The sequence below is a fragment of the Nanorana parkeri genome, unplaced genomic scaffold (genome assembly GCF_000935625.1).
Source record: "Nanorana parkeri isolate BGI_ZX_2015 unplaced genomic scaffold, ASM93562v1 scaffold63, whole genome shotgun sequence".
NCBI lineage: Eukaryota > Metazoa > Chordata > Amphibia > Anura > Dicroglossidae > Nanorana > Nanorana parkeri.
Window position 1 is genome coordinate 1,106,445 of NW_017306331.1, and position 17,654 is coordinate 1,124,098.

Sequence of the window (17,654 nt, forward strand, 5' to 3'; positions counted from 1 at the left end):
ATCAAATACAATCCGTCTCTTTACCTCTTTCGCCAGCTTATGTCCTTGCTCGACAGTAATGGGTTTTTCCTTCACATCATTGAGTTTTGCTAGAGTCTTGGGATCATCTCGGAGGTCGATCTGCAAAGCATTCAAATAAAATTACATTTTTTTGGACTTTGTTCATATTCGGGAAGAAGAAAAAAGCAAATAGAAGAGCGAGGAAGCGGTATCACAGACTGATCATGCAGACTATGCCCTTGTGCCCCCTTTAGAGAATTGCTTTTAATAAGACATTTAATGAGAACCAAAACATAGAACAGTTACCGTCACAGTCAGATAAAACGAGCTGACCCAGATACCTTTACTGCACCCAATAACTGCTCCGAAGACTTTGAACCTGGATGTTTAGAGCGGGGCTGTGTTACTGAGGCTCCTTTTTGGGGGGGAACAACTGGCTGATTCTGAGCTGAATAAGGCAAAGCATTAAGCCGATCCAATCATTTTTACAACAATGCGTTGAAATTAAAGTCACACTCTATGCACATCTCAACCTGGAGCTGGACAAAGAAGAAGTAGCATCACACTTATTAGGTAATTCCTCTATTTTCCTCCTCCGTAAGCACGTTAACATGTTTGACTGATATGTCAGATCGCTGTGCCGGGATCAGGTAAGTCATTTGAGTTCCCTAGAAAAAAAACGAGCACTCAACTCCTGCAGTTCGGGGGAAGCCCGGAGATTTTTATTTGCCTGGAGATGGGCTTTAAGAAGTCTGACTGCTGTGTAAGGGACTACAGGGGGCTGTTATCAAAACAGAATGACATTCTCGTCTCTAAAATGAACAAATAATACAACCGCAATATAATCTCAGAATCAAAATAAACCTTTTGTTAAAAGTACAATTTATCAGTCACCATGCCTCTAATGGGTTTACACTAGGGATGCACCGATAACGATAGTAGTATCAGTGCCGATACAGAGTATTTGGGGAGTACTCATACTCGCCCAAATGCTCCGATACTTACCTCCAATACCGGAACTTCTGGTCAGAGGGAGATCTCCCTCTGACAGGCAGACCCGAGGGAGCATGGAGCCAGCTTCCTAGCCAATCAGGAAGCCGGGAGGCGGGTCATGACGTACTGTCTGGCTTCCTGATTAACTTGGAAGCCGGCTTCACTTGTTGGTAGGCAGCCTGGCTTCCTAACCAATCAGAAAGCCGGGCGGCACGTCGTGACTCACGTTTTGGCTTCCCGATTGGTCAGGAAGCCACGCTGCCTAGCAACAAGTGAAGTCAGCTTCCTAGCCAATCAGGAAGCCAGGAGGCAGGTCACTACGTGCCACACGGCTTCCTGATTGACTAGGAAGCCGGCTTCACTTGTTGCTAGCCAGCCTGGCTTCCTGACCAATCAGGAAGTCGGACGGCACCTCATGGTTTGACACCCGGATTCCTGATTGGTCAGGAAGCTAGGCAGCTTTGGCAAGTGAAGCTGGTGTTCTTTCGCTAGAACACGAGCAATCAAGGTCATGATCCACCGCCCGACTTCCTGATAATCGGGGGGTACTCAGCACCGGTATCAATACTCAGTAACGGTGAGTACCGGGAAAAAAATACTCGTAATAAGGTACTCGTACTTGATACTGAAAAGTCGGTATCGGTGCATCCCTAGTCTACACATAAAGAATTTTTAAAAATAATAGGTCCAGAATTTGGCCACTGTTCTCATTCAGCATTTCACAATTAAATGATAACTAAAGAGAAGAAAAAAATTGAATATATATAAGCTCACCAGTCCTTAGATGTGGTGGTTGCATTAGTTTTCTTTTTCAAGCTAAAAACATTTTCAGCAAGTACAGAAGTGACCTGTTGATCTTGCCAAAAATGCTCCTTGTGACTTCCTGCTGGCTGTACAATGTTATTGTTCTTCTGTAAACTATTAATCTCATCATGCCCATGTAATGAAGATGAGAAAAGGCAGACATGATAGCCATGTCCCCTACAATCTCTTCTTATCCCTCTGTAGTGCAATGTCTCCTTAAAGAGAACCAGTCCCTACTAATCAGGCCGCATAGGAGCCCCCAATGCCATAGCAATAAAAAAAAAAAAATTCAGGAGTGGTGAAACATCGTTGCCATCTCATTACATGAAGCTGCTTTAGCTGAACTTTACTAGCAGGATAAACAGGCATGTGGGGGACTTTGTAGGGGCACCAACTAAACAATGGAGCCACATATACATTTATAATTGATTGCAGCAGCACATTTTTATGGAGGGTCATAGTTCTACTTTGATCAGGTCATTTATGACCTTGTGCACCAGTAGGAGCTTTCCTACTGTACTAATCAGCTATCACATAGTGGGCTTATGAGTCCCAATGTGATAGCAATGTGATTGCCATGAAAGTGTCAATTCTGCTTGGAATTCAGGAGCAGTGCAGCACTGTTGTCACAGAATCACAGGAAGCTGCATTAGGTGGACTCCACTGGCAGAATCATGGCATTGGTGGCACTTTGCAGGGGATCTAAAAAAAAAAAAAAAAGTGCAGATGCTCTTATAATTGATTGCAGAAGTACATATTTGTCAAGGGAAGGCTACAGTTCTACTTTAAATCAGAAAAATGAATACATTTCTGGCCCTGTGAACCAGTAGGAGCTTTCCCACTGTGCCTAATGTGTTGCTCATTTTGCAATGCTGAGAGTGGACACAAACACAGTGTGGCTCCCACTGACAGCCAATAACCCCAAAGCAGGGTGGGTACGACAACAAATTATGTTTAGAAGAGGAGTCGCTGCGCATATTAAGAACTTTTCCAGCTTCCAAAGCGGACTGAAAACTTGCTACATAAAAAGCTCTGTCATTAGAAAGCAGACAGAAGCAGAGTTCCCCTCTAACACTCTACCTGTGTTCCCACCAGCAGGAAAGGTACATTTGGTGCATATTCCTTTAACTCTGGAACCCATTCTTCCTTCACGTTCTGGCAGGAGGCCGGATTCACCACGGAGAAGCAGATGAGGAAAACGTCTGTCATGGGATAAGATAACGGCCTCAGGCGATCGTAATCTTCCTGGAAGAAGAAGTCATGATTAATAGTCAGCAGATACTGGAGATTCCAAAACACTGTGACAGTGTCATATAAAGTTTAACACATTTCTATGCACATCAGCCAAAGTCCAGCTACGCACAAGAAACAGAAAGGAGCACTCCGGAGGTGTTCCTGCCACACGCCAAGAAATACCGGCACCAGCCATACTGAGAATCATACTGAGCTGTGCAGTACAAACTGAGCTCCAGATAGATAGAAAAACCACAAATAAATGCCGTTACGTATTTATTTGGAAGTCATTAAAGGAGATCTATGAGGTGAGTGATTTACTCATCCTCATAGTTAGAGCCGACCTGTGACAAAAAAGCTGTCACAGGTCGGCTCTATAGATCAGGAAGTGAGCGAAGTGAGTGCACTTCCTGATCATCTCCCTGCAGAGAGCCGTGACTGTCAGTCACCGCTCCCCGCAGGGATTCCCCCCTCCCCTCTCCGATCCTCCAGCGCTGACTGGAAGGGGCGGGCACAGCTGGCTCTGCCTCTAGATAGGCAGAGCCAGCTGTCACTCACGCAGCTGGGTGGATCCAGACAGTATTGTCTGGATCCTTCCCAGCTGCGGTGCTCTCAGTATATTGTGGGCAATAGCCTGCTATATACTGAGCTTTGGGTCATGGGAGGAGGTTAGTATATGTCCTCCCGTTACTCTAAAGAGAACTATGGGGGAAAACACTAACCCCATAGTTCTCTTTTAAATTTACTTTAATTTCAATTTGTGTAAGTATCTCACCTTAAAGTATTATTATTACTATTATGATTATTATACAGGATTTATATAATGCAAACAGTTTGCGCAGCGCTTTACAAAACTGAGGGAGACAATACAATTAACAGTACAGTTTCAGTACAGGAGGTAGGAGGGCACTGCTCATAAGAGCTTACAATCTAGTAGGAGGGGCAAGTGATACAAAAGGTAATAACTGTTTCGGATGATTTCATGAAAGAACTGAAAGGACGGCTATATCGAGGTGGAATAGGCCTCCCTGAAGAGATGAGTTTTCAAGGATCGCCTAAAGGTGGACAGAGTAGGAGATAAGCGGACAGATTGGGGTTGGGAATTCCAGAGGATGGAAGACACGAGGAGGTGACAAGAGAGCTGGAGAGCAGGAGGTATTGAGAGGAGCGGAGAGGACGGTTTGGGTGATATTTTGAGATGAGGTGGATGATGTAGGTTGGGGTGGAGTTGCAGATGGCTTTGTAGGTCATTGTTAGTATTTTGAATTTTATAAATTGGGGAAGTGGGAGCCAGTGGAGGGATTGGCAGAGGCAGGTGGCGGGCGCATTCATGACAGACTGAAGGGGGGATAGCCTTGTAAAGGTTTGGCCAACAAGGAGGGAGTTACAGTAGTCGAGGCGAGAGATTACAAGAGAGAGAATTAGAAGCTTTGCGGTGTCATTTGTTAAAAAAGGTTTTGGAAATGTTACGGAGGTTGAGTCGGCAAGATTTGTATAGTGATTGGTTGTGGGGCTGAAAGGAGAGCTCAGAATCAAGGAACACACCGAGCACCCTGGCTTGTCGGGAGGGGCTGATTGTAGTGCTGTTGATTGTGATGGAGAAGTCAGGGGAGGGAAGGATACTAGTATCAGAGCTCAGACTGTGACAGGGAGGGGGCAGCACTAATCAGGTGCTGTGTGCAAATATGTCAATAGGGAAAATTCTGACAGGAGCAGAGAGCAGTCTTGACTCATCTGCCTGCTGTTCCTTCACCGACCAGTCATCACACTCTTGGGGTAGGGAACCCAACTCCATCGCTGTCACATTGTATGGCAGGCCTGTGTACAAGCTAGATGGAAAGTAATACAAACCCTTTGGCTGGTAAAAACTCCCAATGGGGTATTTCAACTGTGTAACTAGCCATGTACCTGGCATTCAGCTTTAAGCTAGCCATTTACTAAGCATGTTTGCCGAACAAGGCTGAATGAGAAAAAAATGCTTAAATCCCTCCTCGCACCGGGCTCTTGTATTCTGACAGCAGCAGGAGCACTGCTGTCAGAATACACTTACAGTACCACAGCTGATTGGCTGCGGTCAATGTTTGGCCAACGATTTTTGAATATTCAGACATTTGGCTGTTTTAGCTAGATTTTAGCAGTTTCTCCATTCCTTTGCAATGATGAAACGGTACATAATTTGCTGTGGTTAGCGACACCCATAATAAACTCACAAACCTCCAAGTCTCAGGTAGCCTGCTGGGGTTACATTACAGGGGACCTATACACTCAAAATTCAAATTGTACCAATGCATCCCTCTATGTATGATGATTAATAATAACATAAGGTGTAAAATGCTGGTGTCAGGTGTAAAATGCTGTGATTATGAAATACTTACACTTGCAGAACATTCACTTCCTGCTTTGAAAGGACAAAATGACTTCAGTTTGCCAAAACAATGCACACCGGGATTGCCTTGTCATCAGCGGAGCATTGCTGGGAAATCTCATCTGTAATCTCATGAGATCTCAGGTAAAGGCATTTTCCTCCCTTAGATGATGTGCATGGTCACATGTGCTAGTCACATGTGCCAGATTTTCAGGAAGTAATAGGAGAGCTAGTAATCTGCCCTTAGTAAACATGGCCACTGTCAGAAGACTGGGGAAGAAAAGAGAAATAAAGTATGCACAGAATACAAAGCCGGTGTTCTATCGAAAGCTCCAACTTGTCGAGCTCTCCGACTGGCGAGGGCACATCTGGTGACTGCCAGTAGGCAATCTACACCAGATAGAGTTAGTGCGCAATGGCGACTGTGTCTATTGGCTCATCGGATTCTATGACCTAGTACAAAGTTATATTTGCCATAGGTTATAGGAGCCGATAGCTGCACAGGTGCAGTGCCAAGTGTGGTTATAGAATTCGACGGCGCCACGAAGGCGCAGTGGCAATAATTCGAGATTTCGAAAAGGATTCCACGGCCATGCGCACTAGCTCCATTTCGTGTAAATCTACTGGCAGTCACCGGAAGTGACGTCACCAGTCGGAGAACTCGACAAGTCCGACCTTTCGATAGAACATAGGCAATTATCTAGAAGTATATTGTTTGTAAATTGTCATTACTAAACATTTCTAAAGGTGTGTTTGTTGTTATTGTAAAGATTATGGGTAAAGGTCCGCTTTAAGCTCTTCACCGATATAAAAAAAACACGGTGGAGATTCCGGGCAAGGGAAAGTGCTTTAGCACAAAGGATTTTTAGCCGCAGTAAAACAAATATAATAAAGGAAACAGAACAATATATTCTTCATGCAGGGAGCCGGTTAATGTGAGCACACTTTGCAGGACGTATAGTTCAGTAATGGCTCCCTGGCACAGGCAGCAGTGTAAGCAGCATCTATTCACAGACGGCATACAGAGCATTCATGAGCAAGGTCAAGAATTACCACTGCATGTCCCGGCAATTATCAAGCCTTGCGGATCACACGCTAGCGTGCGCGCAGCAGAAAGAATGCACTTTAATGGCCATTTACATGATTTACTAATGAAAAGGAAACAAGCGTGAGATTTAACAAGCGGTAAATAAACAATGACAAGCGGACTGGAAAAGAAGTTGGAAGGGGAACTATTTATAGGCTGATGAGTCTCTACATAGCCAACAATCATACATAAAAGTCGCAGCAAAATGGAAGCTACTGCCATGCTGTCCCTGAAATACTCAGATCTGCCACAATGTACTGCAAGGCTTAAAGGAAATACAATATAAGTCTTTATGTTAAGGCCTCATTCACATGGACAGCAGACTTTGCCAATGGCACTGCTGGCAGTCTCTGTTGCCGTGGATCAGCAAGCGGCTGAATGGCGGTTTGTAGGTATTCAGGAGGAGAAATTGCTGCCTAAATGTCTTATTTGTTCTTTTTATCCTCAGGGGGATTTTACATTGGAATATTGTGCCAGGTGTTTGGCAAGCAGTTGCGGCACAATCCTATCGACTTCAATGGGTGAGTTTGACTGGAGGTTCCTCCGGTCAAACTCAACATGCTAACTTAAAATTGCCTCACTGCAACCATTTCAATGTGTATGTCCGCCATATCACATTGGAGGTGAGCAGATCAACAGAAACGCACATCAACCAACTGCTTTTACTGCCCCCCAGTTGCCTAAAGGTGTATAATAATTAAATAGCTTTTAAATCATATAAATCTTATTACACATTTTGTATCTGTGACATACATGCAGTCTTGTCATTTTCCCCTTAATTTTTGTCTGCCCTCTTTTTACCATTTTGCTGGGTTCCATGCAGAACGATCTACCACTCTTTGGGCTTGTTCACACCAAGCGCGGAGCAGATCCAGAGCAGAGCAGGTGCAGACCGGATCAAAACTGCGTCCAATGTATTCCAATGGTATTTTGAGCTCCAGTTCACATCACAGCGTGCAGATCCAGAGCAGATCCAGAGCAGGTGAAAAAACTGCGGCAAGCCCTATTTTACCTGCTATGGAACGCATCAAAAACGCATGCAAAACGCATGCAAGTGCCTGAAAGCCCATGTTAAACTTTTTTTTAAAAACGGCCCGGAACGCATAAAAAACGCGGCAAAAACGCATCAAAAAGCGGCACAACCCACTGCACTGCGTGTGCAGAAACCTGACCGGATCTGCTCTGCATTTGGTGTGAACAAGGCCTTACTGTTGGTACATATCACACACCGAAGATCACAGCTATAAGAAGCAAGTCTGAATAGAAGTTTCTTCATACTCTATGCCCCTCATACATAACACAGATATCAAAGAAAACTAAACACATATATGCAGCAAGAAAGGAAAAATGATAAAAACTAGAGGTGGATTTAATGAAAAACTCCTACCCCTATTGCAAGGGTTAAGTCTGCAAGGACCGGTCTAGCAGCCAGGTGGGACCGAGGTTTGAATGAGTATGTCTTTGTTATTTTAGACCCTGGATAAAAACAAGCACCTAACCCTTGCAGTGTGGAGGGTAGCCCAGAGCTCTTATTTAATTTAAAGGCCAAATATAGTTTAAGGTGAATTTTGGTTTTACAGAAGCATGTCATGTTTTAAAGGGCCCTTCAGACCTGTCTGGTGGGTGCATCTGAGAGACAGCCCCACCCACAAGGAGCAGGTAAAAAAAGGATCTGCCAATCAAAAGCCATGGAAACGTGTTTATGCCTACATATTTAACTCAGTCACTTCTGTCCTACCAGCAAGGTTTTTGGAGTCCAAGCAAAAAAAGAAGCAGCCACAAACTCAGCATCGGTATAAAACTTTATTACTCAGGTGTAAATGGACAAAGCCCTGCCTGGAACCTTCCCTGTATGATACCTTTCACCCGATCAGAGATCCTAGAAACTTTTTCTGGAGTGTTAACAAGACATATCTGAATAAGGTAACATCAGTGCACTTTGTACAGGGTACATCTGTGGTAACAGTCAGTTGATGGTATCACACCTCAAATATATGATATAAATAGCTTTACCAGCATCTAGGACAACAAATTAGCTCTGCCCTACGTACGTTACGTCAAAACACGTGATGAAGTCACGTAGGGCAGAGCTTCTGATGTCACCGCACTGAGCTGAGCAGGACGAACAGTTTTTTTTATCGCTTTGCTGCCATTTGCCCTGCTGGTCCGATCCAGCAATACCCAATGCCTGTACTGTTTATATCATTGTGAGTACGCATTTTTTATTTAATAAATTGCATTTTTATTGGACGTTACGCACTATGTCCTTGTCCTTTTTCTCTTTCCACCTGGATTTATACTGGTACCTGTGATCTGAGGAGACCTTATCGCCTTTTTCTGTGCATGGGCTTCCCTCCCCCATTAAGAAGGGAAAAAGTGCATTTGACCTAGCTCTGTAGGTCTACCTCCCCAGGTGAGCATTCACTTGTTATCATCACTCACTGGGTGGAGGTGAAGGTCTGCCTGCATTGTGTGATTATCCTTACCTGAGAGTTATATGCACATTGGCTGCGAATCATCTGAGGAATTTTTTGCACAATCACCATTGTTTGCGTTTGTTTTTTCCTTGGGACTTTTTTTGCCTATATTGCTTTTTTGTATGTGTGTAGATATTTCTTATGCCTCATTTGTTTGAAGGCTCATATATGTGACTCATTTATATATGTTTCAATTTATTAGATATGTATGATTATTAGCTCGGCACAATATTGTTTTTCACATTTTCCAGATATTTAGTTATATCCTTAGTGCTTGGTAGCTCTTATTTCCACATTACACTTACTGGCGCTGATCACCTTTATTGTTTATTTTTAGTCTTCTCACTTGCAATGGTAGTTATTTAAATGAAGTCCCCCATTTACTTTAGACATTAAAAATTGCTTAGAAAACCAAAACTAGTTTTAAATCTATATTGCAGAAGCTTGGAAGATTATTTTTGCTGCCTGTATTCTGCTGGGAAGATTTTTCTTCATTTCTTGTCCTGGAGACCGGAAACAAGAGGAAATCTCTTCAAAGTGAACAGAACTCCCATAATAGAGATTTATGACAGGAACAAGTTTCCTCATTGGAGGATTTTCCTTTTACCTCATGTTTTGGTGATTACAGAACATTTTAGGATTCTCCTCACTTACTGTGTCAATGAGAATGGTCACCGGGACAAATAAAGGGGATAATCTTCCCAGCAATAAAAAAACTTTACAAAGGGTCTAACCGTAGCCACTCCAAAACTAAAACATTTTCCCTTTAAAAACACTTGAAACATTAACAGGGTTATTCACAGAAGGGTGAAGAGTTTGGAGCAGGCAGGAGAAGTGAACAATCTAGGACAACATAGCTGGAAAGGTAATTATTCCATGTACAATCACACGTGGACAGCCACGGACAGATGAGGCCGCTGTCAGCCTGTTATGAAGCCACATCTGAGCGGACCCACCTAGGATTCCTGTCGTGAGAATCTGCAGGTTCTTGCTCAGCAATACCCAGCCGCACATAACAGCCACGTGTGCATGTAGCCTTAAAGTAGTGAAGTTGGTGGGTCAGGATGACCCACGGAATTAGCATTTTAGAATGTGTAGTCAGAAATGGTGGCCTCTGTTTTTTTTTTAATGAAAGCCTTCCTTTAATCTCTGGAAGCCAGTACACATCTTTTTCCTTATCTGCTGTCTGTATAATATGACAACATTTTATAGGGAGCCGGGGTGTGGAATTCGTATCGCCCGACGCCCGGGACATGTATTTCCGGGCGCCGGGCAAGTGCTTTTTTCACTGGTTTAGCCCTGCTACGGACAAGTAGCAGGGCTAGTTTTCTTTTCTTTCTGGGAGGGGGGGAGATAGCAATACAGTTAAGTTTAAAAAAAAAATAGTTAAAAAATATAAAAAATGTAACTAAATAAAAATGTAAAAAATAAGAAGGCAATATCTTAAAAACTATAAAACAAATGACATTTTTTTTCCCCAAAACCAGCCCACTGCCCCCATCTGCATGAGAATAAACGCGCAGTGTTTTCAACTGCGATCGTGTGCAACCTGTTCCATGTATTCTGAATTTCGCTCGCAAATTGCAAGCACTTGTTGGTCAACGCGGTCACCTGACGGCACTGACCAATGGGAAGCGCTTCTTAGCATTGCTAAATACGGTTTTGGTTATAATAAAAAAAAATTGTATCAGGACAAGTAGATTGTCATGAGGGACAAGTAGATTCGGCCCCCGCTTTAGTCCTTGGACAAGTAGTTTTGTCAAAAATTTCCACACCCCTGGGGAGTTTATAGGGTTTGATTGGTCAAGTCTTTTTTTTTTGTCCTATTAGGGGAGAAACGTCTCTCGTTGACGTAGTGGCTTCCAAGGATATGGGGGGAATTACATTTCCAGACATCTACAAAATGAACGCTTTCATCTCCTACCCGTCAGTGTGTACTCCATTTACAGAAGGACAAAGTGGGTATTAATGGAATCTAATCTTAATAAAAATAACTGTAACTTCAACTGTGGCCTATCAGTAGCATTTTCCCATTTCACACTTCTTGCAACTCGAAGCAGTTCAGAGAATTTAGTAGAGTAATGGCATCACACCCATGTTAAAGTACAAGCTGCACCTCTTCCTTTGTGATCTTTAAAATCAAAGACCATCTGCTACATCTGTGGTTTAAAAAGAAATTCTAGTGTGGCTTTGCTGCTTGTGACACAATCCAGTAGAGCCAAAAATAAGTTCTGGGCAGAAATCCAATGTTTAACCATGAAAGGGCAGTGGTAACTGCTGCTTAGGTGTAAGCTTTGAACACATGTATGAAACATAGAAGGGTTTATATTCCTTCTATTGCAAGCTCAGACAACCTGTGGCTTTCCAGCTGCCATGAAAGTGCAAGATCCAACATCCCATCACAGGCCATAGTTAGCAGGCTAAGAAAATAATTCCTAATATCTGTGAGAGAAGTTTGCGTATGATCTACTTCAATGTTTCACATACAGTAATCAAGGCATGGATAATTGTAGGTGGAACAGTTCATTATACGTGAGCTACCTACCTAAATGCTGGCAACTGTCATTTTCAGACTGACCTGCTAACCCGGCTATCCGAATCTATGTGCAGTCTCTCTTCTGTTCCATTGGGTCTCTGGTGTAGATTCCTTCATTAGGCCGCATATTGCTTCTGATTAGGACAAGGGTATCTACAGATTGGAAAATGATGCCCACAGGAGTGATATTTGTGGTTGCTGGCTAAAATCTGCAAATATTCTTACTTTTTTTTACAGCTTACAGGTAGTAGAGGTATTTTAACTATGGGCAAGAAGTATCCTCTCCTTCTGTTTCCATTCGGCCCTCCTTTTAGATTATTGTACCACTTTTAGTGAGTACGAGGTGTGATCAAAAAATATGGAGAATGCTTAAATTTACAAAAATGTAATTACAGTAAAAGAGAAGAGGATAAGTATCACCAGCACTCAGCAATGTCATTAAGTATGTCCATTTTATTTGGACAAAGTCATAGTGAAAACAGCCAACGTTTCGGGGCCACGCAGGGTCCCATCATCAGGGCAAAGGATGTTACGTTGGCTGTTTTCACTGTGACTTTGTCCAAATAAAATGGACATACTTAATGACATTGCTGAGTGCTGGTGATCCTTATCCTCTTCTCTGTGTCTGCACGGCGCCATCCGTGGTCATCACTGCGAGCACCAATTTTCTTACGGGCCAGGAGCGATATGAGGAGTGCGGAGGGACTCGGTGTTCAATTACAGTAAAAGACACATTGCCGTTATCTTATCCCATCATTCTTGCTATTTTCCAAAGTAGTTCTGGAAGTCCTCTTTCGTGAGCTGTGCTGTCATGGCTGCCTCGATGTCCTGAATCAATCCAAAAACTTTACCTTTTATGGTCATTTTAAATTTGGGAAAGAGCCAGAAGTTGCACGGTGCCAGATCCGGTGAATAAGGACACGCCGCCCGGCTGCCTTAATGGGACTTCCAGTATTCAGTATCGGCGAGTAACGGAAAAACAATATCGGTAGTCGTACTCAATACCGAAAAACTGGTATCGGTGCATCCCTGGCTTAAACTACTGAGCTCTGTGAACACCAGGCTTGTTTTACCACAAAAGGAGCAAAAGGACATACTGTAGAGCAGTGGTGGCGAACTTATGGCACGCGTGCCAGGGAGGGCACGCGGGGCCCTCTCTGCTGGCACGCGAGCCCAGGTTCAGGGACCAGCAATGGAAACAGATCGGACCAACCCAGATCGCCTAAGTACGCGATCCGGGCCAGTCACAATCAGGCAGCGACTACAGAGGCGATCCGGGACGTTCTGATCCCCCTTGAGAGCGGCACAGCCTTTCCCCCTCCCGAGAGCAAAACAACCTTCCCCTCCCCCTGGGAGCCGCACAGCCCCCCTGACCCCCCCAATCATGAGAGATGCAGAGATGAGACCCCAAAACAGGTAAGCAGGAAAGGGGGCAATGTTTTATTTATTCATTTTTATTAGTAGTTCTGTGTGTGTGTAATGTGTGTGTTTTAATAAGTGTGTGATGTGTGTGTTTCATTACGTGTGTATGTGTATGTGTTTTATTAAGTTTATAAATGTTTGAATATGCGTGTTTCCCTATTTTGCCTAAGGCCCCATTAACACTGTGCGTAAAATCCCGCTATTTCGTGCATTATCGCGAGAAGTCGCCGGCCAATGTTATTCAATGGAGCTGTTCTAATGTACAGCTCCATGTCAGGACCCTTTTTCCCACTTTTTTTCTATTTTTGAATGCAGCCCGTTGAAGATCGCACGATCCATGCTGGAACATCGACCCGAACAGTCGCGCTATCCCAGCCCCACTTGTAAGGTATGTCGCTTGGTGTGAATTGGGGCCTAAGGCAGTGATGTTGAACATTTCTTAAACCCGACCCATCCCGGTTGATCACAGCTTGACAAAGAGGCTCCGCCTCGAAACGCGTAGCTACCGACCCAGTTTTCACTGCCCTCCAGTGCTCTTTGACCCTCCTACCACTCCCGTCGGCGTTCGTCACTGTACGAACCACCACTCTGCCTCCCGAGCCAACTGACAGGGAGCCGACGTCAAACAGCACTTTAGACACACAGTGCCCCCGGCTGCAACGGCTCAGCCTGGCTAGCTGAGTCCTTGCAAGAGCCAGCTGTCCTTCCATTCGCAGCCCTCGTTTTCATAGGCAGATTATCCACCAGACCACTGGACTCTTCAGGTCTGTATTCACCCAGGGACCCCACTGGATTTCCTCACGCAGATGACTTCTTAAATGTGAGTTCTCCTGTTTATTTCAGCACAGTAGTAGCGCTCTCAATACATTTTTTACTCAGTTTTACCACAAGGCTCCTCTCTCTGTTTTTATATAGAGCTTGCACACTGTAATCTCTGCCCTTATACCACATCCACCACAAGTTTGTACCCCTTGGCAGTGCGCTTGATCTTTTCGTTTTTATCTTGTTTTAAACCCGACAGTACTAAACTTATTTTCAGCGATGGCACTTTGAGGTAAATAAATTGATTTTGCGTCGCAGTTTGGGCACTCTGGTTCAAAAAGGTTCGCCATCACTGACATAGAGGAAAACGTGGAAAAGAGGACTAAAACCTAACATGCAGGCTGTTATAGTCCTGTAATAGAGAAAGAAAACATATACAGAAACACTAAAAGTTGTGATAGAGCATTATGGGCTTTCTAATGAGACCGTATCTGAAGAGGTTTGCCTTACCCTACAGAACAACACAGGTGGGGTGAGGAGGAGAAGTCACTCCTCTGACTCAGTGAGCTGTGTTTGCAAATTGGAGCTTGAAATATTGGGCTTTGCACCCAAAAGGGATTTAGCATAGTCTGTTTAACATAAAAAGGAGCCAAAAGCTCAGTCTACCAGATGAATATTAAAGATTTATGTGCAACCTTTGTACTGACCGGAATAACAATAACTCAAAATATTTTTAAAAATATTTTCCATTTCCAACTTTTATTCCATTTCCTTCTAATGTCAGGCCTACGTACACTACAAAAGAGTTATCCAGCTCCCATTAGTCTCAAAGCGCTAACCAGACTGAACAGGACGTGGTGGCAGTGGTGGGTTAGGGCTTTGTTGGACCTTAGTCTGAAGGTACACTTAACTGGGATTGTTTCAATTCAGACGTTTGGCTTTAAAGGAGAACTATGCGGTAAGTGTTTTCCCCCATAGTTCTCCTAAGGGTCATGGGAGGACATATACTAGCCTCCTCCCGTGACCCAAAGCTCATTATACCGTGAGCTACAGCTCGCGGTATACCGCATTACTGTCGAGATCCACCCAGCTGCGTGAGTGACAGCTGGCTCTGCCTATCTAGAGGCAGAGCCAGCTGTGCCAGCCCCCTCCCCCGTCCGTTCCTCCAGTCAGCGCTGGAGGATCGGAGCGGGGAGTAATCCCTGCAGGGAGCCCTGAGTGACAGTCACGACTCTCTGCAGGGACATGATCGAGAAGTGAGTGAGCGGCGGTACTTGTTCTCTCACTTCCCGATCTATTGAGCCGACATGTGACAGTTTCATTGTCACACGTCGACTCAAACTATGAGGTTGAGTGAAAATCACTAGTTCTCCTTTAAAGTGACACTAAACTCAGGAGTTAATTATTGAAAATGCATTCAAGTACCTTTAACTTTAAAAAAAAATGTAAAATTGCTAAACTAAACCTGAGATTATAGTCCATCACGGGAGTGAGCTTGGAGCGGTGACTACTTTACAGCACACACAGGGACCATGGGGAACACAAGTAGCCCCCCTCCAGAAGGAAGGACAGTGTGGGCATGAAGGCAGAGATGACTTGAGGATCTACAGCCCGAGTGATACACAAATAAAGTACATTTTTGTCAATGGTTGAGGTACTTGAATGCATTTTTAGGATTTAACTCCTGAGTTTAGTGTCACTTTAAAAAGTCATGAGAATAGTATGAGAACCCTTCATTTATTGCCTTGCTTTGTACTAATAGCACCAGGCAAATCCACTTCCTACTCATCTGACAATTCTCCAAGTACTCCAGGAACATATTGGATTCATAAACGCAGCACATTTCAATATGTAAACTGTCCAAGCATGGTAACAAGCTGTGTAGCTGCCCTGCATAATATACTTTGTGTTGCCATAAATGTTCAGCGGAGAGAATAATGATCAAAGAAAATAGGATTCCTGCATGCATTTGTTAAGATTCCTTCTCTCTGTGCATACAATATTCCTTCTCTCTGTGCATACAATATTCCTTCTCTCTGTGCATACAATATTCCTTCTCTCTGTGCATACAATATTCCTTCTCTCTGTGCATACAATATTCCTTCTCTCTGTGCATACAATATTCCTTCTCTCTGTGCATACAATATTCCTTCTCTCTGTGCATACAATATTCCTTCTCTCTGTGCATACAATATTCTGTTCTCCTTTCTACAAGTTATATGGCAGATGACATTTCATGTTCCATAACTTGGTAATGCCAGAATGCACTACCCCTAGTCTGTGTGTAAAAGCAAGTAACAGATTTACCAAATTGTTTTTTTTTTTAGTTCTGTTTTAAAGTGAAATGCAGAGTAAAGTGACAATATAACCCTTGGCTATCAGCGCATGCATTTTTTGCAAACATGTTAAAATGCACATTTTAGACCTAAAGAGTACCTAACCCCCACCCCCCCCCAGAATGATTTATTTTCCTGAAAGCAGAGACCCTGTAGAATAAAGTGGTGGCAGTTGCATTTTTTTTTAATGTCGCACAATATTAGAGCAACTGTTTATAAAACCCACATTTTCAGTAAAAAATACCTTAAAATTATTTTTAGTGCATGTACAGTGTGGCAAATAATTATTTGATCCCCTGCAGATTTTGTAAGCTTGCCCACTTACAAAGAAATGAAAGGTCTATCATTTTTATCCTAGGTGTATTTTAAAAGATAGAGACCGAATATCAACCAAACATCCAGAAAGAACACGATACAAATGTTATAAATTGAGTAAAATAAGTATTTGATCCCCAAGCTACCAACAATAATTCTGGCTCCCACAGACTGGCTATGTGATGCACAGATTAGCCCGGTCAATTTAAGAAGGTGCTCCTAACGACAACTCGTTATGTATATAAAAGGCACCTGTCCACACAATCTCTTTCTTCCATTCAAACCTCACCACCATGGGCAAGACCAAAGAGCTGTCAAAGGATGTGAGGGACAAGATTGTAGACCTGCACAAGACTGGAATGGGCTACAAGACTATCAGCAAGAAGCTGATATAGATTATATCAGCTATATAAGCTTATTTGCAAATGGAAGGAATACAAAATAACCATCAATCTCCCTCGGTCTGTATCCAGAGGGCCACTGAGGATGCTGAAAATCACTTTAGTAGTCCGCGCTGCTTACGGTGACAGCAGTGATTTTCCAGGTGCTGTTCCTGCAGCTTCCCCTCTGCACACTGAACACAGTGAGTTGCTTGCTCAGCACTGCCACCATTCCGAGAACACCTTGTATTTTTTTTCTCAATAAATAGGTGTTCTCTGATTGGATGAGGTGGAAATAATTATGTAATTCTTCCCTCCTCTCCACCTCGTCCAATCAGAGAACACTTTATTGAAAAAAAAATACGAGGTGTCTCGAAATGGTGGTGATGCCGAGTGAGTGACTCCCCGTGCTCATTGTGTAGAGGGGAAGCCACTGGAGCCCCACTTGGAACATCATGACCATTACTGTATGTAGCACAGTGATTTTCAGCATCTCCAGCGACCCTCCAGGTATATCAGCTATGGATACCTACATCGAGCCAAGATGGACCAATGTAAGTTTGGAAAAAAGATCATCCCTGGAGTTCCACTGGATGCTGCAAGCAAACCACCAGTTACTTTCCAGACACTTTCATAAATGAGGTCCAATGGTATGGACATTTGACATGTGGATTAAAGCACCAGCTGAAAGATGTGTGAAAGCCATATTTGATGAACACTGCACTTGTTATACTCACTTGTCCCGCTGTATCATAAAGTCCAAGAAGGTACTGCCTGCCGCCAACAGTAACACTCACTGCAAGAACAAAAACATTGTGTTAAGCTAAAAGCAGAATTCATGAGCCAGTATTGGCGTGCTCTGTAAGCTAATGGGTGGATGGAGGGGGAAGATTTATATGGCTTATCAGTCTACTAATCTTTACTTGCAGAGCAAAGGTGGGGCC

At 43.5% G+C, this 17,654-nt stretch overlaps 1 protein-coding gene across 2 annotated transcripts in view; it reads right to left on the reverse strand.

The window, feature by feature from the left end:
• RHOQ (ras homolog family member Q) overlaps window positions 1–17,654 on the reverse strand; it is a 35,107-nt gene that overhangs the window by 8,255 nt on the left and 9,198 nt on the right. Inside the window, exons 2-4 of one of the 2 annotated variants that reach the window (XM_018576302.1) lie at window positions 17,448–17,506; window positions 2,878–3,042; window positions 25–120 (exon numbers count right to left, since the gene is read on the reverse strand). In XM_018576302.1, coding sequence (XP_018431804.1) covers window positions 25–120; window positions 2,878–3,042; window positions 17,448–17,506 — 320 coding nt within the window. The remainder of the gene's footprint in view (window positions 1–24; window positions 121–2,877; window positions 3,043–17,447; window positions 17,507–17,654) is intronic. The other variant, XM_018576303.1, reaches the window with a different exon arrangement.